The 22,832-nt window shown below is 37.5% G+C and overlaps 3 protein-coding genes across 3 annotated transcripts; 2 read left to right on the forward strand and 1 right to left on the reverse strand.

The window, feature by feature from the left end:
- Positions 1-225: 225 nt before the first annotated feature.
- LOC5570608 (coiled-coil domain-containing protein 124) lies at positions 226-2,527 on the reverse strand. The gene is made up of 2 exons (XM_001653222.2): positions 2,203-2,527; positions 226-1,129 (listed from the first exon to the last, which is right to left on the reverse strand). Exons 1-2 carry the CDS (start codon positions 2,356-2,358, stop codon positions 656-658), a joined length of 630 nt encoding a protein of 209 aa, XP_001653272.1. The 5' UTR covers positions 2,359-2,527; the 3' UTR covers positions 226-655.
- Positions 2,528-2,794: 267 nt separating this feature from the next.
- Positions 2,795-4,563, forward strand: LOC5570609 (pre-mRNA-splicing factor 18). Its single transcript, XM_001653223.2, has 2 exons — positions 2,795-3,006; positions 3,500-4,563. Exons 1-2 carry the CDS (start codon positions 2,944-2,946, stop codon positions 4,478-4,480), a joined length of 1,044 nt encoding a protein of 347 aa, XP_001653273.1. The 5' UTR covers positions 2,795-2,943; the 3' UTR covers positions 4,481-4,563.
- Positions 4,564-12,678: 8,115 nt separating this feature from the next.
- LOC110681060 (pre-mRNA-splicing factor 18-like) lies at positions 12,679-14,025 on the forward strand. The gene is made up of 2 exons (XM_021856825.1): positions 12,679-12,885; positions 12,962-14,025. Exons 1-2 carry the CDS (start codon positions 12,823-12,825, stop codon positions 13,940-13,942), a joined length of 1,044 nt encoding a protein of 347 aa, XP_021712517.1. The 5' UTR covers positions 12,679-12,822; the 3' UTR covers positions 13,943-14,025.
- Positions 14,026-22,832: the final 8,807 nt, after the last annotated feature.

Raw genomic sequence — 22,832 nt, forward strand, 5'->3', positions numbered from 1 at the left:
ACTGTGCTTGAGTCTTTTCGCATTCGGGTTTGAATAAACGTTGGGAAGAAAAGGATTACAGTTTTGAAGAGCCGTGACATTTTTTTTTGTTTTGAACTGTCATGGCTTGCTTTGGACTTTGATGGTCGTGTAGAAAGATGTGAATGTAGAGGCGGTAAATGTGTGCTACAGTTCAATTCCCATCTCTGGTTTTAGGCATGTGATATATAATTTTGTCATTTCTTATTGTTAGCGATACGTATAATTATATTAATCATTCACACTGTGTTACAGTTTTCGTCCTTTTAACTAACCGTCTTTCGCAATTACTGTCGAGATAAATAAAGGTACAATAGACATTCGATAAATGTTAGACTCTTCAGTGCTGCTCTCACATCTTTGAACTGACGAAAGCAGAAATTCGCTTCCAAATCAGTGAAATCCGATAATTTATTTTGCTTCAGCTAATTTAGTACGGGATAGCAGAACAAAATTGTTCGTGTTTTCGGTTAAGCTCTTTGCATTTATCGAATTTAAACTGTACCATTGATAATCTTTCTATATGGTTGTGTCCAATCGACTGACAATAGAGTTTGGTTGCCCAGGGACGAAAATGCTTCTTCATTTCCATACATCGGATAAGCATGTTTTTAGGATTTACACCAGCATGTTTTTCCTACGCCTTCTGATTCATTGGATTTTGCGGAGACTTTTGCCATTCCTTGAAAATCATCTGCTTGAGCTGTGACAATTTTAGAGAGGGATATTCTTGCTTCATGATTGGTAACTGTTCATCTTCGTAAGCCTTAAAAGCAGCCTTCATTCGTTTCTCAGGATGGCGATCCTCACCGTCCTTCACGTTGAGCACGGCAATGGCTTGGTCTATCGTTTGAGCGACTTCCGTTTCGGCCATCATTCGATTGAGGTTTTCTTCGATGGCAGGTGTTTTCGGAACGACTGGCTTCGGTGGATTGTTAACGGTTTCGATCGCACGATTGCGTTTTTCCACCTCAGCATCTATTTGAGCCCGCGTAATTTTTTGAACCGATACTTTAGGTGCAGTTTTGATGGAGCTCATTTCCTGCTCTAGTAAAGCTTTAGCTTCCGCTTTTTTCCTAGCCTGTTCGAGGCGTTTTCGCTCTTCATCTTCCTGCAAAGAATGCATTTCTTAGAATAAATTCAATAACATATTAATTGCACACCTTATTGAACCTAGCAATACCGAAAACATAAATAGTATTAGTATATTTAGAAACAGCATTGGCTTTTCCATAAATTAAGAGGCCCAATTTTTGAGATTGATCTTTTTGTGCTAAAATATATAGGTAGGGTAGAGGCACTGATTTATGGACCTTCCTTAGCCGAGTGGTTAGAGTCCGCGGCTACAAATCAAAGCCATGCTGAAGGTCTCTGGGTTCGAATCCCGGTCGGTCCAGGATCTCGTAAAGGAAATTTCCTTGACTTCCCTGGGCATTTCCTTGACTTCCCTGGGCATAGAGTATCATCGAATGCGAAAATGGGGCAGGACACTAGATCCAGTATTAAAATATTAATATTTATGAATGATATTAATATTGATATTGAGAATATTATCAAGTATGCATGAAGTTTTGCTGTTTGCCTGTTGCCGGAGTTGCCAAGGCAAATTGATTATTTGCTCTCAGTTAATAACAGTGGAAATGCTCATAAGAACACTACACTGAGACAGTGAGGACGTAAATGCCAAAAAGAAAAAGAAGAAGAAGGAGAGGCACTGATTTTGACAAGCCTAAGAGATAATATTTTCCAATCAATATCATCAATATAGAAGAGACTGCAACAAATATGAAATCATTTCGTTAAGGTGAAGATGAATCGAAGCCAAACTTCAAATTTTCTAGAGCACAAATCTGGAGAACCAAACATTCGTTTAAGCTGAAAACTTAATCGATTGGTCGCTAGCTGGTTGTGACCAATCGATTAAGTTTTCAGCTCAAACGGGTATTCGGTTCTCCAGATTTGTGCTCTAGTAAATTTGAAGTTTGGCTTCGATTCATCTTCACCTTAAGAAACAAAAATGTTACACCTTGGGGAACTGAAATTCAATTTTCACCTGGTGTGGAACGGGAAGAAAAATTCAGTTTCTGAATCGCTCCAAACAAAACAAGGACAGGGTCATGCCAAAATTGAAAAATAAAAACCCAATATTTTAAAAGTTTAAGGTTTTAAAAAATCCCAACGCACCTTCTGCTTTTTCTTTTTGGCCAACAGCTTATCGTCATCGGCCCACAGTGCATCCTCCGCTGCTCTGGCTGCCTTCTCAGTTGCGACCTTTTTTGCTTCGGCCTTGCGTTCTCGAGCTTCCACGGCCTTGCTGTTGATTCCCATCTTCTTCGGCATTTTTAGTAAATTGATCTAGCTTTGCACAGATGAAAAAATCGTATAACTCAACAAAGAACGGCACAATTTTAATATTTTCCCGATGTTTCGACGTTGAGAAATTCTCAAACCATCTGGCGATTTTACGTTTGCGTTTGTTATGATTTATGTCTGACGTTTGAGGATCATCAAAAACCCTCTCCGGTCATTTATTGCTAAGTAGCACACTGAAAAAAAGGTGATGAGCTGCTGGGCGTCAATTTCACGCAAGTACAACCTCTTTGTTTACGAAAATAAAATAAGAGACAACCTGAACCATTGAGCTCTCGCCGAGCGGTGTCACGGACACATGCGCGAATTTGCTGGTTGAAAATACTGCCATTTGATTTTGCTGGGAACAGCTGATCTTTGTTTATATTTTCCACCAGCAATTTTTAAGTAGTGTTGGTGACATGTACCATGTATGTACACGAGCGCAGAAACCACTATGGTCTCGACTGCTCGCGCATTTAATAGCAGTCGTTTCAAATTGTTTTCTTATCGATTTTATAATAAATTAATCTTAAAATTCAGTACAAATTGATCAGCAATTTCAAAAATATCACAATGGATGTATTGAAGGCAGAGATAGCTCGCAAGCGTAAACTTTTGGAAGAGAAAAAACTTGTGGTAAGCATCAAATCAAATGAGCACTAGAGATTTCTATCTGGAACAGTGTTGCCACATTTATATCTGTACCGTAGGCTCAAAAATCTTTTTTATCTGTACCAGAGATACTGAAAATCTGTACCCAAAATCTGTACCACACACAACATTAATTGTTGGAAGAAACTTTAATCCTAATTTATTTGGAAATTTAACACAGTTTTTATTGAAATAATTTCACTCTTTAAACATTAAATTCTAAGGAAATAGTATCTTTCAATAATAGTTTCGTGGAAATTAGTTTCAAATTCCAAGCATCTTTTGGATTTTGTGTTACAAAAATCGCCAATTCCAAAAATCTGTACCAATCTGTACTTTTCGGTGAAAATCTGTAATCTGTACCGTACAGAATCTGTACCAAAAACTATTCGAAAATCTGTACCTTCCCAGATAAATCTGTACTTGTGGCAACACTGATCTGGAATGCTCAATGTACTAATTTTACAACTTATTTTAGGATGAAAAGAAAAAGTACTTTAAACGAGGTGAATTGTTGGCTCAGGAGCAAGAGGAGTATAAGGCAAAGTACGGACAGCAAGCCAGCGGTAGCGGAGAAACTCAGGCAAATCACGGCGACGGCGACAAATCACCGACAAAAGATTCTAAGTTTGATTTTCGCAATCTTCCCCGATCGGAAGTCATCCGGAAGTTGCGAGAACGGGGGGAACCAATTTTACTATTCGGAGAGTCCGAAGCGGATTCCTGTTCGCGGTTGCATCACTTGGAAATTTCGGCTCCGGAGATTAACCGTGGATTTAGAAATGATTTCCAGGAAGCTATGGAACAAGTTGACGAAGAATATTTGAACGAAATTCTGACCTCCAATGGAACCGGCTTGAGTAAAGGGAAGTCCTCGAATGAAGACTATGCGATTGACGATTCTGTGACATACGAATCAATACAGGAAATGGCTGTACGCCTCGGGAGAAGCGGCAAAGAACATGATATGCATGTTATAACCACTTTGATACAGTTTATGCTGAAAATGTGGAACGATCAGTTGAACTCGGGAACGACCGCGCAACGCACAGCGACCAAATGGAAAATCGCCAGGGCCACATTCGAGCAGACTCGGTTGTACTTGAAACCCTTACTCCGGAAATTGCGAAACAAGAGTATACCCGAAGATATTCTGGACAGTTTGACGGACATAACTAAAAGTCTCCTCAAAAGGGATTACATCCATGCCAGCGATGCTTACCTCACGATGGCAATTGGGAATGCTCCGTGGCCAATTGGTGTTACTATGGTCGGTATCCATGCTCGTACTGGTCGGGAGAAAATTTTCTCCAAAAACGTAGCGCATGTCATGAACGATGAAACCCAACGGAAGTACATTCAAGGGCTGAAACGATTGATGACCAAAATGCAGGAATATTTCCCTACCGATCCATCCCGATGTGTAGAATACGTAAGCAAGAAAGATAGAGTTGATTAACAAAAACTAGCTATAAGGCTTGTAGTTTATAAATTATTTGATGTATGAATAAAACTGGCCTAAGGTTAATATAATTTCACGAAGAATGCCTTTGAGAATCTCCCTAGAAATCTGCTGATGATGTTGGGGAAAATAAACTGTTGGTCTTCACTCTTCACATAGGGTTACGAGACGTACTCTTTTTAGAGTACAACTACTCTTTTTTGCCTTAAAAATTTGTGTACTATTCTGTTTTACTGAACGGGCTCAAGTGTACTCTTTTTCAGTTATTACTGACGATAATCGTCAAATCAAATAACCTGTTGAAGAAACCATATCAACCTTTTTCCCAGGATAATACAGATAATTCACCGATTTTCAACAAAAACTGGCACAGAATCAACCTACTAAAAATGTTCAATTAAAAAAAAAGTAAGACAAAATTCAAAATCACTTTGTTTCGAATAATTTAGTCTTATTGAAGCAACTTTTTTTGCCAAACATTTTTTATAGAAACATCATTTCGGCGATGTATTTTTTTATGAACAAAGATGTTGGAATGAAATGGTTTCAGTTTGAAGTGTAGTATGGGAATCATAAAAATAAACTATTAAATCAATCAAGTTTCTAAGTTTTATAATGTTTTAAAAAGTCCTTAATAAAACTTAAATCGAAAACAATGCTTGAGGTTCTTTTTACACGTTTAACTCATCTTAGTTCTTCTGGTTCCTTACCAAACTCAAATTGTTCTACATTTTCTTAAGATTTTTTTCAACAAACTTAATTTGAAAGACTATTATTCAAAAACAAAAACCGAACGGTTTTTGGTATAGTAAATAAAATGAAAAAAAAAAATGATAGAAAAAATTAGAGATGTACCGAATACCACTATTCGGCCTTCGGCCGAATACCGAATAGTTGGAAAATTATTATTCGGCTGAACGAATATTCGGCCGAATATGAACCTAATATTCGGCCAAACAAAATCTTAATATTCGGCCGAATAACACCCGTATATTCGTCTAATTTCTCTAAAACTATATTTTTAATCCTGGGTAAAGAAAAAAAACGGGTTTGCTAAAGTAAGGAAAGCTTCTACGGTGAAAAATTGAACGGATTATGAATAAAAATGAATGATCGTCTTCTTGAGCTTTTGAAACCGATTGAAGAAATCATAAAAATAGTAAATTCTAAAGATTTTTCATATTTCCAAAGTAGGGGATCTGTATTCTGTTGCTAGCACTTTTTATCCGTTTCATTTTTTGTTAAACAATAACCTAATATACGTCACTAGATTTCTCATCCGATTTTTGGAAGTGTTTCAAAGAAATTGGAACAAACAGATTGAAGACCACTGACTAGCATAATAAAGGAAGAACGTGAGCAGGTGTCTCAAACCAAACAATATCGAAAAAATGGAAAGTGCTAATATATGTTAACGGTTAAAATTAAAAGCATTGAGTCCATACGCATCAAACTAGTCTAGTGGTACCTTACAGCCCAAGAAAAATGATTATAAAGCTATCAGTATGCTATGGCAACTATTTGGCATGGATTGATACAGAGCCAAACAAATGTTTGTCATCGCATAGATTTGGTTGGTGTTGAAACCGATGTTTGTCTGTTGGTTTATGCCTAGTGAAATATTTGCACATTTGGCAAAGCTTGTAATGTTAGCTTTAGGCTCATTTGCAGAGAATGTCTTATATATTGAGCATAACCGTAGTCACCTTAATGCCATAGATCGGAGAAATTCTCAGATTTTTTAATATTTGGCATCAAACTCCTTTCATAAAATACATGATACGAAAATTTTAATTTTAAATTTGAATAAATTCTTTGCTTTTTTTTTAATTAGTTAATTTTGTTACTATTCGGTCACTATTCGGCCTATTCGTAAGGAAAAACATTGCCGAAGACATCGTACCTATAATTTGATGCGTGTTTGAGTTATTCAAGTTTTACTGTGGGATGAAAACTAACGTTCTTGGTATTTTAGCCGAATATCATACAAATACAAATGTGATCCAATTTCCAACATATTTTGTCATAAATCGAGTGGCGCATCATATTTCACGTATAATTGTTGTTAAGGTGAAGATGAATCGAAGCCAAACTTCAAATTTTCAAAAGAACAAATCTTAAAACCCAAACACCCGTTTAAGCCTGATTCGCTGCTGACAATTTCTCGGCCTATCTTGATGCATGGGAAATTTCTGCAAGGAATCGATCAAGAATGCGCTTTTTTCTGATCGAAGTACGCAGTTGAAAAGAACTGTCAGTTCAAATGGGAGTCGCTGTAGAAAATTTCTGCAAGGAATCGGCGAGAAATTTCTTTAGCGATTCCTTTTCAGTAGCAAACCAGGCTTTAAGCTGAAAACTTAATCGATTGGTCACCACCAACTAGTGACAAATCTATTGAGTTTTCAGCTTAAACGGATGTTTGATTCTCCAGATTCGTGCTCTTGAAAATTTGAGGTTTGGCTGCGATTCATTTTCACCTTAAAGCGAAGTATGCACTTCAACAGAAAAGTAATCGCCTATCTCGATGCGTGGGAAATTCCTTGCAAGAAATGCTCAAGAAAAGTATGTTTCTTTGATCGCAGTACGCAGTTGAAAAGGAATGTCATTTTAAATAGAGCTCACTGTAGGAAATTTCTTGACCATTTCTTGAGCAGAAATTTTCACTTTTCTTGAGCGGAACAGCATACCTAGCTTAAAGCCTGATTCGCTGCTGACAAGTAATTTCTCGTAGGGGCCCAGATAGCCGTAGCGGTAAACGCGCAGCTATTCAGCAAGACCAAGCTGTGAGGGTCGTGGGTTCGAATCCCAACGGTCGAGAATCTTTTCAGGTTGGACATTTTCTCGACTTCTTAGGGCATAGAGTATCTTCTCTCCTGCCACACGATATACACAGTGTCGTAGCGTACGGTTGGCCAGGTTGGCACCCGCCAAGGGCGCCATGTTTCAAGGGGCGCCAAAATGGGATTTTTTTTTTTGAAGATACATATCAAGTAAGAACGTACAAAAACTATAGAGAACGAATATTGTGTCATTCTCCCTTTATCATTTAGTAGCTCTACTCATAAACACGGTACCTAGTTTGAAACAATTCCTGAAACGGGTTTAACTAAATATTTTAGGAGCATCTCTGAAGGTGTTGAAAAGTTCGTCAATATTTTTCTCCTTTATTATAGTGATTTTTAACTCGTTGGGCTGATTCAACAGTGTAATTCGCCAATAGAAAATTCCTGAGAACCAGACTTATCAATAAAAATGATCCATTAATTTCGGAAATAGTTTTCCATAGCAATGATAAATCAGCTTATGCTCGGTGTATGCTTTAAAATACCAGTAGCTATAAAACAGCCACAAAACAAATGCAGTATTGATCAAAACATTTGCAACTATTTCGATTTTCCATACAAAATGATCAACTTTGGAGGCATAGATCCCAGTTATTTGTGGACCCATTTTTATGAAATTATCGCAGCACACCAGGCATAACTTGAAATTTAACATATATTTTTGAACGATTTTTTCCAATCACGGGTTCAAAAGTAATAACGGTTAGACTAAGTAAAATTTTCAACGAGAAATTATAAACGATTTATCTGAAAACAGGTGAGTGTTACGTTAACACAGCAGAATAGCGCTGAATTCTAATGTTTGGTAGTTGGTCGACAAGCCACTCGTGGCGCTCGCATCATTTTTGTTCGAGGTTGACATTTGCTCACTACCGCCACCTAGTTCGCGATTGACCAAATGAAGTATTTTTAGCATTAGGCGTAAATGCTCACGTAACTATGTTTTCAATTGATAATTGTTCTAGTTGTTACGTCTGTTTGTCTGTGCATAAACTGTCTTCAGCAAACTTGGTCATAGTGTCTAAATCTACAACTTTGCCGAAGATATCATTATGCTATTCCTTCAACTTTTTTGGTTAAGTAAATTTAAAAAAAATGTCAAAAAATTCACTTTATTCAAGCTTTTATTGCTGTTGAACTCGTAATTGGAAAAGTCTCTCATATTTATATGTTCAATTCAAGTTATATACGACGTGTTGTGAAAATTTCATTCAAATCGGTCTTTAAATACAGTGAAACCTCTATGAGTCGATATTGAAGGGAACATCGACTCATGGAAATATCGAGTCATGGAACAGCAATTCTTTGGAAAGCTGCTTCTAGGGACCATCATAGTAACCATGAAATTATGTTTTTAGTATGGTTCCATGAGTCGATATCGAGTCATGGAACATCGACTCATGGAGGTATCACTGTAACTGTGATCTGAGCCTCCAAAGTTGACCATTCTGTATGGAAAATTGATAAAAATGCAAATGTTTCGTCCAATACTGTATGTAATGTAATGCTTCTATCAACTGGTAGTTAAAATAGCAGGATTCTACAGAATTGTTGGTAGGGTTCTTTTAAAACTCGGAACATAATTTCTACTAAATAATCTTGATCAGATTGATAATAAATAACCTTTAATTCATATCATTGAAGAATACTAGGTGGTTCCGGAATTAATTTTGATTAGGATTTGTTTGTATTACTGAATAGTGGTCTGCCATTACCTCAGGCTAGATTTGAAAAGAATTTAAACGAAAATTTTAATTGAATCCTGAGCGCATTTATAACGTATAGAATTATCAGAGAATTGTACATATAACATTGCAATTTGAATGTGATTGACGGACGGTGGAATAAGACTGCACAACTTTACGTAACATTGTCCACTATATCATTGATTATTGACAGCATTAGCTATTGGATTCTAGGTCTGCCATTTTTTTTCATTGGAACATCTCTAGAGGGTATCTTGGTAAGATTTTCTTAGATGCCTTTTCTTGATCTCCATGAGTATTACCTGAAACTAAAACTTCCTTTATATTTCTACACAAATTGTTTGCGGTACTTCGAAAATTATCCTTAAAATAATTGTATAATTCAAGGAAAAAATATTCGGAAAACTCTTAAGTCTCAGACAGAGTAATTGATCAAGAAAAGTACTCCATTGTTTTTCAAGTCTACAAAATATGACTTATAAATAATGATTACGAGGTTTATTTTGCAGTTTTATTTTATTCTAAAATGTTTTCAAAAATCTCCAAGAACTTAGGAAAATTCAGATATTTTACTAAAAAATATTTGAAACAAGTTGTATGCCATCTTCAATAAGTTTTAGTAATGTAAACTAATATTTAAGCCACATTTATGTTATAACAGATGTTTAAGTCCGATTTTGAAACTGTGTAAGATAATTGATGGTCTTTTTAACACTAGTAGCAACATCGTGGTGGTGTTTTTATCGTCAAGTTCCCATGACGATGTCAGTGGTGAATATGAGACAAGATATTTCAAGATACTTATATTCACCACTGATAACCACAATACGTTGTGTGGCGGCGCTAGTGTTTTCAAGTATTTTGATTTGAATATTTACACAAGTTTTCAGAAGATTTTTTTTTTAGCATAAACATCTGTTATCTGTGTTTAAGCATTACTTGAGTTATATCATGACACTTTTTAAGATTTCCGATTTACGAATCTACCCTAGGCTTTCAAAAAGATAATAAATCTTCAAGCTGTTTAGTGGGACACCTATGAATAAATGAAAAACTCAATTTAGTGCAACACCAAACTCTAATGGAATTAAATGGCCTAGTACTAAATTCGGGTTTCCATTTATTTTTTTTAAAAATAATTCTTGAAAAAATGTTGTTCCTCGTAAACTTGACAAAAAATGACCTTTGAATAAGGGGCGCTTAAATGACGGTTCGCCAAGGGCGCCATGAGGCCACGCTACGGCTCTGGATATACACATGCAAAAATGGTCATTGGCACAGTAAGCTCTCAGTTAATAACTATGGATGTGCTCATATGAACACTAAGCTGAGAAACAGGCCCTGTCCCAGTGGGGACGTAATGCCAGAAAGAAGAAGAATAATAATAAGAAGAAGAAGTAATTTCTCGGCCTATCTTGATGCATGGGAAATTTCCGCAAGGAATAGATCAAGAATGCGCTTCTTTCTGATCACAGTACGCAGCTGAAAACAATGGTGCCAGTACCTGTCGACTTTGACAGGTACTTGCACCGTTGTTTTTAGATTTCCCGAAAGAGGGAAAGAGAGCGATTTTCTGATGACGTCACCGTGCAATGGGAAATTGCACTCACTGTTTTTTTTTTTGAAATTTGATTCAATAGTGCTGTAATACTGTTAGCACAAAAGCTATTAGCGCGTTTGCTCAAAAAGACACGTGGCGTACCACGGATGAAAGGAACAACCGCGGTTTTGCTCACTTTTTACTTTATTCTTATGGGAGATAACATTGCGGCGTTTCATTAAACGCTGTTGTTCCTTTCCTGGATCATTTGCCGCGTGGAATTTTGAGCAAATGCGCGTTTTTGGAAACTTTACAACAGCCGCGCGGTATATCATATCCTGCGAACCAGTCAATAATACAGTGTCTTCCCGGTTTTGGTAGCACCCGTTTTGAGAACATTTTCTTCTCGATTGGCAACACATTGAAAAATATTTCCAATGGATCATTAAACTAACCAAAACGGCCGCTATGCAATGCTGTTACAATGTTAAATCCCATATATAGTGGAGGCTTTGTTTTGATGCGGTGAGCACTGACAAAAACTACCTTCAATGATCCATTGGATATTAAGTACTGGAACATTTTGATTTAAAACAAAGTGAAAATAGGTCATAATGAAAATGGGGATGACCATTGCAAGCTATGAAACGTAATGTGGAACGTACTTATTTCTCGCATATTTCAAAGTTATTGTTTAACGTATAGGAGAAATCTTATGAGCAGGCAAGCTGTATAAATTATTGCTACATAGTTTGATAGGTGGCATGATAAATAGCTGGGCATGGCGTACCATTGGTACCTCGCGTACCTGCAGGAATGAAATAGACCTCTTTGTGTGGTCCTTAGCCTCTTGCCTACGCAACTCCTATCCCTACCTCCACGCGGTAATGGCTGGGGTACGAGTAACCTGAGGGAAGATCGGGCAACCAACCCCGGTGGGATCACTGGTCGTATGCTGACAGGGAAGGGGGGGTTTGCTTTTGCTTCTGCAAATCTGGAACGTCTGTAGTGGAACTGTAAATCCCTTAACTTCATTGGAAGCACCCGCATACTCTGATGCATTAAAGGACCGTAAGTTCGACATCGAAGCGATGCAGGAGGTTTGTTGGAAGGGTTTAATGGTGCGAACCAGAGTGGATTTAAATACATTTACAGGCACTCTAGTGCGACGTAAATGCCAAAAAGAAAAAGAAGAAGAAGGAGAGGCACTGATTTTGACAAGCCTAAGAGATAATATTTTCCAATCAATATCATCAATATAGAAGAGACTGCAACATATATGAAATCATTTCGTTAAGGTGAAGATGAATCGAAGCCAAACTTCAAATTTTCTAGAGCACAAATCTGGAGAACCGAACATTCGTTTAAGCTGAAAACTTAATCGATTGGTCGCTAGCTGGTTGTGACCAATCGATTAAGTTTTCAGCTCAAACGGGTATTCGGTTCTCCAGATTTGTGCTCTAGTAAATTTGAAGTTTGGCTTCGATTCATCTTCACCTTAAGAAACAAAAATGTTATACCTTGGGGAACTGAAATTCAATTTTCACCTGATGTGGAACGGGAAGAAAAATTCAGTTTCTGAATCGCTCCAAACAAAACAAGGACAGGGTCATGCCAAAATTGAAAAATAAGAACCCAATATTTTAAAAGTTTAAGGTTTTAAAAAATCCCAACGCACCTTCTGCTTTTTCTTTTTGGCCAACAGCTTATCGTCATCGGCCCACAGTGCATCCTCCGCTGCTCTGGCTGCCTTCTCAGTTGCGACCTTTTTTGCTTCGGCCTTGCGTTCTCGAGCTTCCACGGCCTTGCTGTTGATTCCCATCTTCTTCGGCATTTTTAGTAAATTGATCTAGCTTTGCACAGATGAAAAAATCGTATAACTCAACAAAGAACGGCACAATTTTAATATTTTCCCGATGTTTCGACGTTGAGAAATTCTCAAACCATCTGGCGATTTTTACGTTTGCGTTTGTTATGATTTATGTCTGACGTTTGAGGATCATCAAAAACCCTCTCCGGTCATTTATTGCTAAGTAGCACAGTGAAAAAAAAGGTGATGAGCTGCTGGGCGTCAATTTCACGCAAGTACAACCTCTTTGTTTACGAAAATAAAATAAAAGACAACCTGAACCATGGTCTCGACTGCTCGCGCATTTAATAGCAGTCGTTTCAAATTGTTTTCTTTTCGATTTTATAATAAATTAATCTTAAATTCAGTACAAATTGATCAGCAATTTCAAAAATATCACAATGGATGTATTGAAGGCAGAGATAGCTCGCAAGCGTAAACTTTTGGAAGAGAAAAAACTTGTGGTAAGCATCAAATCAAATGAGCACTAGAGATTTCTATCTGGAATGCTCAATGTATTAATTTTACAACTTATTTTAGGATGAAAAGAAAAAGTACTTTAAACGAGGTGAATTGTTGGCTCAGGAGCAAGAGGAGTATAAGGCAAAGTACGGACAGCAAGCCAGCGGTAGCGGAGAAACTCAGGCAAATCACGGCGACGGCGACAAATCACCGACAAAAGATTCCAAGTTTGATTTTCGCAATCTTCCCCGATCGGAAGTCATCCGGAAGTTGCGAGAACGGGGGGAACCAATTTTACTATTCGGAGAGTCCGAAGCGGATTCCTGTTCGCGGTTGCATCACTTGGAAATTTCGGCTCCGGAGATTAACCGTGGATTTAGAAATGATTTCCAGGAAGCTATGGAACAAGTTGACGAAGAATATTTGAACGAAATTCTGACCTCCAATGGAACCGGCTTGAGTAAAGGGAAGTCCTCGAATGAAGACTATGCGATTGACGATTCTGTGACATACGAATCAATACAGGAAATGGCTGTACGCCTCGGGAGAAGCGGCAAAGAACATGATATGCATGTTATAACCACTTTGATACAGTTTATGCTGAAAATGTGGAACGATCAGTTGAACTCGGGAACGACCGCGCAACGCACAGCGACCAAATGGAAAATCGCCAGGGCCACATTCGAGCAGACTCGGTTGTACTTGAAACCCTTACTCCGGAAATTGCGAAACAAGAGTATACCCGAAGACATTCTGGACAGTTTGACGGACATAACTAAAAGTCTCCTCAAAAGGGATTACATCCATGCCAGCGATGCTTACCTCACGATGGCAATTGGGAATGCTCCGTGGCCAATTGGTGTTACTATGGTCGGTATCCATGCTCGTACTGGTCGGGAGAAAATTTTCTCCAAAAACGTAGCGCATGTCATGAACGATGAAACCCAACGGAAGTACATTCAAGGGCTGAAACGATTGATGACCAAAATGCAGGAATATTTCCCTACCGATCCATCCCGATGTGTAGAATACGTAAGCAAGAAAGATAGAGTTGATTAACAAAAACTAGCTATAAGGCTTGTAGTTTATAAATTATTTGATGTATGAATAAAACTGGCCTAAGGTTAATATAATTTCACGAAGAATGCCTTAGAGAATCTCCCTAGAAATCTGCTGATGATGTTGGGGAAAATAAAATTTTGGTCTTCACTCTTCACATAGGGTTACGAGACGTACTCTTTTTAGAGTACAACTACTCTTTTTTGCCTTAAAAATTTGTGTACTATTCTGTTTTACTGAACGGGCTCAAGTGTACTCTTTTTCAGTTATTACTGACGATAATCGTCAAATCAAATAACCTGTTGAAGAAACCATATCAACCTTTTTCCCAGGATAATACAGATAATTCACCGATTTTCAACAAAAACTGGCACAGAATCAACCTACTAATTATGTTCAATTAAAAAAAAAGTAAGACAAAATTCAAAATCACTTTGTTTCGAATAATTTAGTCTTATTGAAGCAACTTTTTTTGCCAAACATTTTTTTATAGAAACATCATTTCGGCGATGTATTTTTTTATGAACAAAGATGTTGGAATGAAATGGTTTCAGTTTGAAGTGTAGTATGGGAATCATAAAAATAAACTATTAAATCAATCAAGTTTCTAAGTTTTATAATGTTTTAAAAAGTCCTTAATAAAACTTAAATCGAAAACAATGCTTGAGGTTCTTTTTACACGTTTCACTCATCTTAGTTCTTCTGGTTCCTTACCAAACTCAAATTGTTCTACATTTTCTTAAGATTTTTTTCAACAAACTTAATTTGAAAGACTATTATTCAAAAACAAAAACCGAACGGTTTTTGGTATAGTAAATAAAATGAAAAAAAAATGATAGAAAAAATTAGAGATGTACCGAAAACCACTATTCGGCCTTCGGCCGAATACCGAATAGTTGGAAATTATTATTCGGCTAAACGAATATTCGGCCGAATATGAACCTAATATTCGGCCAAACAAAATCTTAATACTCGGCCGAATAACACCCGTATATTCGTCTAATTTCTCTAAAACTATATTTTTAATCCTGGGTAAAGAAAAAAACGGGTTTGCTAAAGTAAGGAAAGCTTCTACGGTGAAAAATTGAACGGATTATGAATAAAAATGAATGATCGTCTTCTTGAGCTTTTGAAACCGATTAAAGAAATCATAAAAATAGTAAATTCTAAAGATTTTTCATATTTCCAAAGTAGGGGATCTGTATTCTGTTGCTAGCACTTTTTATCCGTTTCATTTTTTTGTTAAACAATAACCCAATATACGTCACTAGATTTCTCATCCGATTTTTGGAAGTGTTTCAAAGAAATTGGAACAAACAGATTGAAGACCACTGACTAGCATAATAAAGGAAGAACGTGAGCAGGTGTCTCAAACCAAACAATATCGAAAAAATGGAAAGTGCTAATATATGTTAACGGTTAAAATTAAAAGCATTGAGTCCATACGCATCAAACTAGTCTAGTGGTACCTTACAGCCCAAGAAAATGATTATAAAGCTATCAGTATGCTATGGCAACTATTTGGCATGGATTGATACAGAGCCAAACAAATGTTTGTCATCGCATAGATTTGGTTGGTGTTGAAACCGATGTTTGTCTGTTGGTTTATGCCTAGTGAAATATTTGCACATTTGGCAAAGCTTGTAATGTTAGCTTTAGGCTCATTTGCAGAGAATGTCTTATATATTGAGCATAACCGTAGTCACCTTAATGCCATAGATCGGAGAAATTCTCAGATTTTTTAATATTTGGCATCAAACTCCTTTCATAAAATACATGATACGAAAATTTTAATTTTTAAATTTGAATAAATTCTTTGCTTTTTTTTTAATTAGTTAATTTTGTTACTATTCGGTCACTATTCGGCCTATTCGTAAGGAAAAACATTGCCGAAGACATCGTACCTATAATTTGATGCGTGTTTGAGTTATTCAAGTTTTACTGTGGGATGAAAACTAACGTTCTTGGTATTTTAGCCGAATATCATACAAATACAAATGTGATCCAATTTCCAACATATTTTGTCATAAATCGAGTGGCGCATCATATTTCACGTATAATTGTTGTTAAGGTGAAGATGAATCGAAGCCAAACTTCAAATTTTCAAAAGAACAAATCTTAAAACCCAAACACCCGTTTAAGCCTGATTCGCTGCTGACAATTTCTCGGCCTATCTTGATGCATGGGAAATTTCTGCAAGGAATCGATCAAGAATGCGCTTTTTTCTGATCGAAGTACGCAGTTGAAAAGAACTGTCCAGTTCAAATGGGAGTCGCTGTAGAAAATTTCTGCAAGGAATCGGCGAGAAATTTCTTTAGCGATTCCTTTTCAGTAGCAAACCAGGCTTTAAGCTGAAAACTTAATCGATTGGTCACCACCAACTAGTGACAAATCTATTGAGTTTTCAGCTTAAACGGATGTTTGATTCTCCAGATTCGTGCTCTTGAAAATTTGAGGTTTGGCTGCGATTCATTTTCACCTTAAAGCGAAGTATGCACTTCAACAGAAAAGTAATCGCCTATCTCGATGCGTGGGAAATTCCTTGCAAGAAATGCTCAAGAAAAGTATGTTTCTTTGATCGCAGTACGCAGTTGAAAAGGAATGTCATTTTAAATAGAGCTCACTGTAGGAAATTTCTTGACCATTTCTTGAGCAGAAATTTTCACTTTTCTTGAGCGGAACAGCATACCTAGCTTAAAGCCTGATTCGCTGCTGACAAGTAATTTCTCGTAAGGGGCCCAGATAGCCGTAGCGGTAAACGCGCAGCTATTCAGCAAGACCAAGCTGTGAGGGTCGTGGGTTCGAATCCCAACGGTCGAGAATCTTTTCAGGTTGGACATTTTTCTCGACTTCTTAGGGCATAGAGTATCTTCTCTCCTGCCACACGATATACACAGTGTCGTAGCGTACGGTTGGCCAGGTTGGCACCCGCCAAGGGCGCCATGTTTCAAGGGGCGCCAAAATGGGATTTTTTTTTTTTGAAGATACATATCAAGTAAGAACGTACAAAAACTATAGAGAACGAATATTGTGTCATTCTCCCTTTATCATTTAGTAGCTCTACTCATAAACACGGTACCTAGTTTGAAACAATTCCTGAAACGGGTTTAACTAAATATTTTAGGAGCATCTCTGAAGGTGTTTGAAAAGTTCGTCAATATTTTTCTCCTTTATTATAGTGATTTTTAACTCGTTGGGCTGATTCAACAGTGTAATTCGCCAATAGAAAATTCCTGAGAACCAGACTTATCAATAAAAATGATCCATTAATTTCGGAAATAGTTTTCCATAGCAATGATAAATCAGCTTATGCTCGGTGTATGCTTTAAAATACCAGTAGCTATAAAACAGCCACAAAACAAATGCAGTATTGATCAAAACATTTGCAACTATTTCGATTTTCCATACAAAATGATCAACTTTGGAGGCATAGATCCCAGTTATTTGTGGACCCATTTTTATGAAATTATCGCAGCACACCAGGCATAACTTGAAATTTAACATATATTTTTTGAACGATTTTTTCCAATCACGGGTTCAAAAGTAATAACGGTTAGACTAAGTAAAATTTTCAACGAGAAATTATAAACGATTTATCTGAAAACAGGTGAGTGTTACGTTAACACAGCAGAATAGCGCTGAATTCTAATGTTTGGTAGTTGGTCGACAAGCCATCGTGGCGCTCGCATCATTTTTGTTCGAGGTTGACATTTGCTCACTACCGCCACCTAGTTCGCGATTGACCAAATGAAGTATTTTTAGCATTAGGCGTAAATGCTCACGTAACTATGTTTTCAATTGATAATTGTTCTAGTTGTTACGTCTGTTTGTCTGTGCATAAACTGTCTTCAGCAAACTTGGTCATAGTGTCTAAATCTACAACTTTGCCGAAGATATCATTATGCTATTCCTTCAACTTTTTTGGTTAAGTAAATTTAAAAAAATGTCAAAAAATTCACTTTATTCAAGCTTTTATTGCTGTTGAACTCGTAATTGGAAAATCTCTCATATTTATATGTTCAATTCAAGTTATATACGACGTGTTGTGAAAATTTCATTCAAATCGGTCTTAAATACAGTGAAACCTCTATGAGTCGATATTGAAGGGAACATCGACTCATGGAATATCGAGTCATGGAACAGCAATTCTTTGGAAAGCTGCTTCTAGGGACCATCATAGTAACCATGAAATTATGTTTTTAGTATGGTTCCATGAGTCGATATCGAGTCATGGAACATCGACTCATGGAGGTATCACTGTAACTGTGATCTGAGCCTCCAAAGTTGACCATTCTGTATGGAAAATTGATAAAAATGCAAATGTTTCGTCCAATACTGTATGTAATGTAATGCTTCTATCAACTGGTAGTTAAAATAGCAGGATTCTACAGAATTGTTGGTAGGGTTCTTTTAAAACTCGGAACATAATTTCTACTAAATAATCTTGATCAGATTGATAATAAATAACCTTTAATTCATATCATTGAAGAATACTAGGTGGTTCCGGAATTAATTTTGATTAGGATTTGTTTGTATTACTGAATAGTGGTCTGCCATTACCTCAGGCTAGATTTGAAAAGAATTTAAACGAAAATTTTAATTGAATCCTGAGCGCATTTATAACGTATAGAATTATCAGAGAATTGTACATATAACATTGCAATTTGAATGTGATTGACGGACGGTGGAATAAGACTGCCAACTTTACGTAACATTGTCCACTATATCATTGATTATTGACAGCATTAGCTATTGGATTCTAGGTCTGCCATTTTTTTTCATTGGAACATCTCTAGAGGGTATCTTGGTAAGATTTTCTTAGATGCCTTTTCTTGATCTCCATGAGTATTACCTGAAACTAAACTTCCTTTATATTTCTACACAAATTGTTTGCGGTACTTCGAAAATTATCCTTAAATAATTGTATAATTCAAGGAAAAAATATTTCGGGAAAACTCTTAAGTCTCAGACAGAGTAATTGATCAAGAAAAGTACTCCATTGTTTTTCAAGTCTACAAAATATGACTTATAAATAATGATTACGAGGTTTATTTTGCAGTTTTATTTATCTAAAATGTTTTCAAAAATCTCAAGAACTTAGGAAAATTCAGATATTTTACTAAAAAATATTTGAAACAAGTTGTATGCCATCTTCAATAAGTTTTAGTAATGTAAACTAATATTTAAGCCACATTTATGTTATAACAGATGTTTAAGTCCGATTTTGAAACTGTGTAAGATAATTTTGAATTGGTCTTTTTAACACTAGTAGCCACATCGTGGTGGTGTTTTTATCGTCAAGTTCCCATGACGATGTCAGTGGTGAATATGAGACAAGATATTCAAGATACTTATATTCCACACTGATAACCACAATACGTTGTGTGGCGGCGCTAGTGTTTTCAAGTATTTTGATTTGAATATTTAACACAAGTTTTCAGAAAGACTTTTTTTTTTAGCATAAACATCTGTTATTCTGTGTTTAAGCATTACTTGAGTATTATCATGACACTTTTTAAGATTTCCGATTTACGAATCTACCCTAGGCTTTCAAAAGATAATAAATCGTCAAGCTGTTTAGTGGGACACCTATGAATAAATGAAAAACTCAATTTAGTGCAACACCAAACTCTAATGGAATTAAATGGCCTAGTACTAAATTCGGGTTTCCATTTATTTTTTTAAAAATAATTCTTGAAAAAATGTTGTTCCTCGTAAACTTGACAAAAAAATGACCTTTGAATAAGGGGCGCTTAAATGACGGTTCGCCAAGGGCGCCATGAGGCCACGCTACGGCTCTGGATATACACATGCAAAAATGGTCATTGGCACAGTAAGCTCTCAGTTAATAACTATGGATGTGCTCATATGAACACTAAGCTGAGAAACAGGCCCTGTCCCAGTGGGGACGTAATGCCAGAAAGAAGAAGAATAATAATAAGAAGAAGAAGTAATTTCTCGGCCTATCTTGATGCATGGGAAATTTCCGCAAGGAATAGATCAAGAATGCGCTTCTTCTGATCACAGTACGCAGCTGAAAACAATGGTGCCAGTACCTGTCGACTTTGACAGGTACTTGCACCGTTGTTTTTAGATTTCCCGAAAGAGGGAAAGAGAGCGATTTTCTGATGACGTCACCGTGCAATGGGAAATTGCACTCACTGTTTTTTTTTTTTTGAAAATTTGATTCAATAGTGCTGTAATACTGTTAGCACAAAGCTATTAGCGCGTTTGCTCAAAAGACACGTGGCGTACCACGGATGAAAGGAACAACCGCGGTTTTGCTCACTTTTTACTTTATTCTTATGGGAGATAACATTGCGGCGTTTCATTAAACGCTGTTGTTCCTTTCCTGGATCATTTGCCGCGTGGAATTTTGAGCAAATGCGCGTTTTTGGAAACTTTACAACAGCCGCGCGGTATATCATATCCTGCGAACCAGTCAATAATACAGTGTCTTCCCGGTTTTGGTAGCACCCGTTTTGAGAACATTTTCTTCTCGATTGGCAACACATTGAAAAATATTTCCAATGGATCATTAAACTAACCAAAACGGCCGCTATGCAATGCTGTTACAATGTTAAATCCCATATATAGTGGAGGCTTTGTTTTGATGCGGTGAGCACTGACAAAAACTACCTTCAATGATCCATTGGATATTAAGTACTGGAACATTTTGATTTAAAACAAAGTGAAAATAGGTCATAATGAAAATGGGGATGACCATTGCAAGCTATGAAACGTAATGTGGAACGTACTTATTTCTCGCATATTTCAAAGTTATTGTTTAACGTATAGGAGAAATCTTATGAGCAGGCAAGCTGTATAAATTATTGCTACATAGTTTGATAGGTGGCATGATAAATAGCTGGGCATGGCGTACCATTGGTACCTCGCGTACCTGCAGGAATGAAATAGACCTCTTTGTGTGGTCCTTAGCCTCTTGCCTACGCAACTCCTATCCCTACCTCCACGCGGTAATGGCTGGGGACGAGTAACCTGAGGGAAGATCGGGCAACCAACCCCGGTGGGATCACTGGTCGTATGCTGACAGGGAAGGGGGGGTTTGCTTTTGCTTCTGCAAATCTGGAACGTCTGTAGTGGAACTGTAAATCCCTTAACTTCATTGGAAGCACCCGCATACTCTGATGCATTAAAGGACCGTAAGTTCGACATCGAAGCGATGCAGGAGGTTTGTTGGAAGGGTTTAATGGTGCGAACCAGAGTGGATTTAAATACATTTACAGGCACTCTAGTGCGAACGTTTAGAGGTTGGGAAGGGGTGGTAAAATGAACACCATAAGGAAATCATCTTGTTTCTGATAGAAAAACTAAAAATTTGTATAGTTCTATCGCACAACATCAAATAGGAATATTATCTATAGCAGCGACATGATTCAGACTAAAATAGACAAATTTTCACATATTTTCATCGCTATCAAAAAGTGATGCAAGTGTTCATTTTATCTGCACTATGTGGGTAAAATGAACAGCGGTTGGTGGTAAAACGAACACCATGCAAACAACGTGAGCAAAACAAATATTTTCTGGAAATTTTCATTGTCTCACCATAATACATCTATTAATGATTGTACCCATTCAAAAAGAATTCTAAAAACCTTAAGTCTTCCAAGCTAAAATTTACGTCAGTTCTATTGACCTACGTATCAGGGGCCCAGATAGCCGTAGCGGTAAACGCGCAGCTATTCAGCAAACCAAGCTGAGGGTCGTGGGTTCGAATCCCACCGGTCGAGGATCTTTTCGGGTTGGAAATTTTCTCGACTTCCCAGGGCATAGGCCAGGAGAAGTGGATGAACTTGTCATTCATTTTTCTGTCATTCTCTACAAAATCTACTTTTTCTCTGACATTAAATTCACTCTAGGTGAACCACTTCCCCTGCCTATAGAGTATCCATCGTACCTGCACACGATATACGCATGCAAAAATGGTCATTGGCAAGTAAGTTTTTCAGTTAATAACTGTGGAAGTGCTCACAAGAACACTAAGCAGAGAAGCAGGCTCTGTCCCAGTGGGGACGTTACGCCAGAAAGAAGAAGATCAACTCGAACACTCAAATTAATGCTCTAAATCGTCCGTGCGTGATAAACAATCATCGAAATTTGTTTTTTTCTCGGTAAAGGCACGGAGTTTCATTTTACCACCCCTGTTTCTTTTACACCACTTCCCTAATCATACCATCTACCAGAGCTTGCGGCAACACACACGAGTGGGAACAGCTTTCATCGTGATGGCGACATGCAAAAGCGCGTGATCGGGTGGTGAACGATCAAATGAAAGAATGTGCAGGTTGAGGATGCAAGGGCCGATTCGTCAACTTTAGCGTAATCAACGCGCAGAGCCCACACTCCGGAAGCACCTGATGATAATAAAGATACATTTTACACGCAGCTTGAACGTAAATACGATCGCTGCCCAAGCCACGACATTAAAATCATCATAGGAGATTTAAACCTCAGGTTGGCCAGAAGAAGGAGTTCAGAACCGACGATTGGAAAGTTCACGCGCCCACCGTGACGAACGGGAAACGGCTTTTCGACTGATTGATTTCGCCGCCTCCAAGAATATGGGCATTCGTAGCACCTAACTTTCAACATAGTCTTCTTCGTACCGATACACCTGGAGATCACCACAGCAAACGAATCGCAAAATCGACGACGTTTTGTTCGATAACGCAGCAACCTCTCCGACATTATCGATTCAGGCCCTACGTGGCACTAATATGACTCTGACCACTACCTGGTAATTGGTAAAGCTGCGCCCAAAATCTCCGTTGTTAACCGTAACGGTACCGCCGCACTCCTCGGTATGACCTTGAGCGACTGAAGCAGCCGGGATATCGCCACAGCATACGAAACTAGCATCTCGCCA

Source organism: Aedes aegypti, unplaced genomic scaffold (assembly GCF_002204515.2).
Source record: "Aedes aegypti strain LVP_AGWG unplaced genomic scaffold, AaegL5.0 Primary Assembly AGWG_AaegL5_hic_scaff_317_PBJ_arrow, whole genome shotgun sequence".
Lineage (NCBI taxonomy): Eukaryota > Metazoa > Arthropoda > Insecta > Diptera > Culicidae > Aedes > Aedes aegypti.

Coding starts and splice junctions, on each gene's coding strand:
- LOC5570608 (XM_001653222.2), bottom strand. CDS start 2,358: ATGCCGAAGAAGATGGGAATCAACAGCAAGGCCGTGGAAGCTCGAGAA. Junction 1,130..2,202: donor CCAAAAAGAAAAAGCAGAAG/GTGCGTTGGGAT, acceptor CATTCTTTGCAG/GAAGATGAAGAGCGAAAACG.
- LOC5570609 (XM_001653223.2), top strand. CDS start 2,944: ATGGATGTATTGAAGGCAGAGATAGCTCGCAAGCGTAAACTTTTGGAA. Junction 3,007..3,499: donor TGGAAGAGAAAAAACTTGTG/GTAAGCATCAAA, acceptor AACTTATTTTAG/GATGAAAAGAAAAAGTACTT.
- LOC110681060 (XM_021856825.1), top strand. CDS start 12,823: ATGGATGTATTGAAGGCAGAGATAGCTCGCAAGCGTAAACTTTTGGAA. Junction 12,886..12,961: donor TGGAAGAGAAAAAACTTGTG/GTAAGCATCAAA, acceptor AACTTATTTTAG/GATGAAAAGAAAAAGTACTT.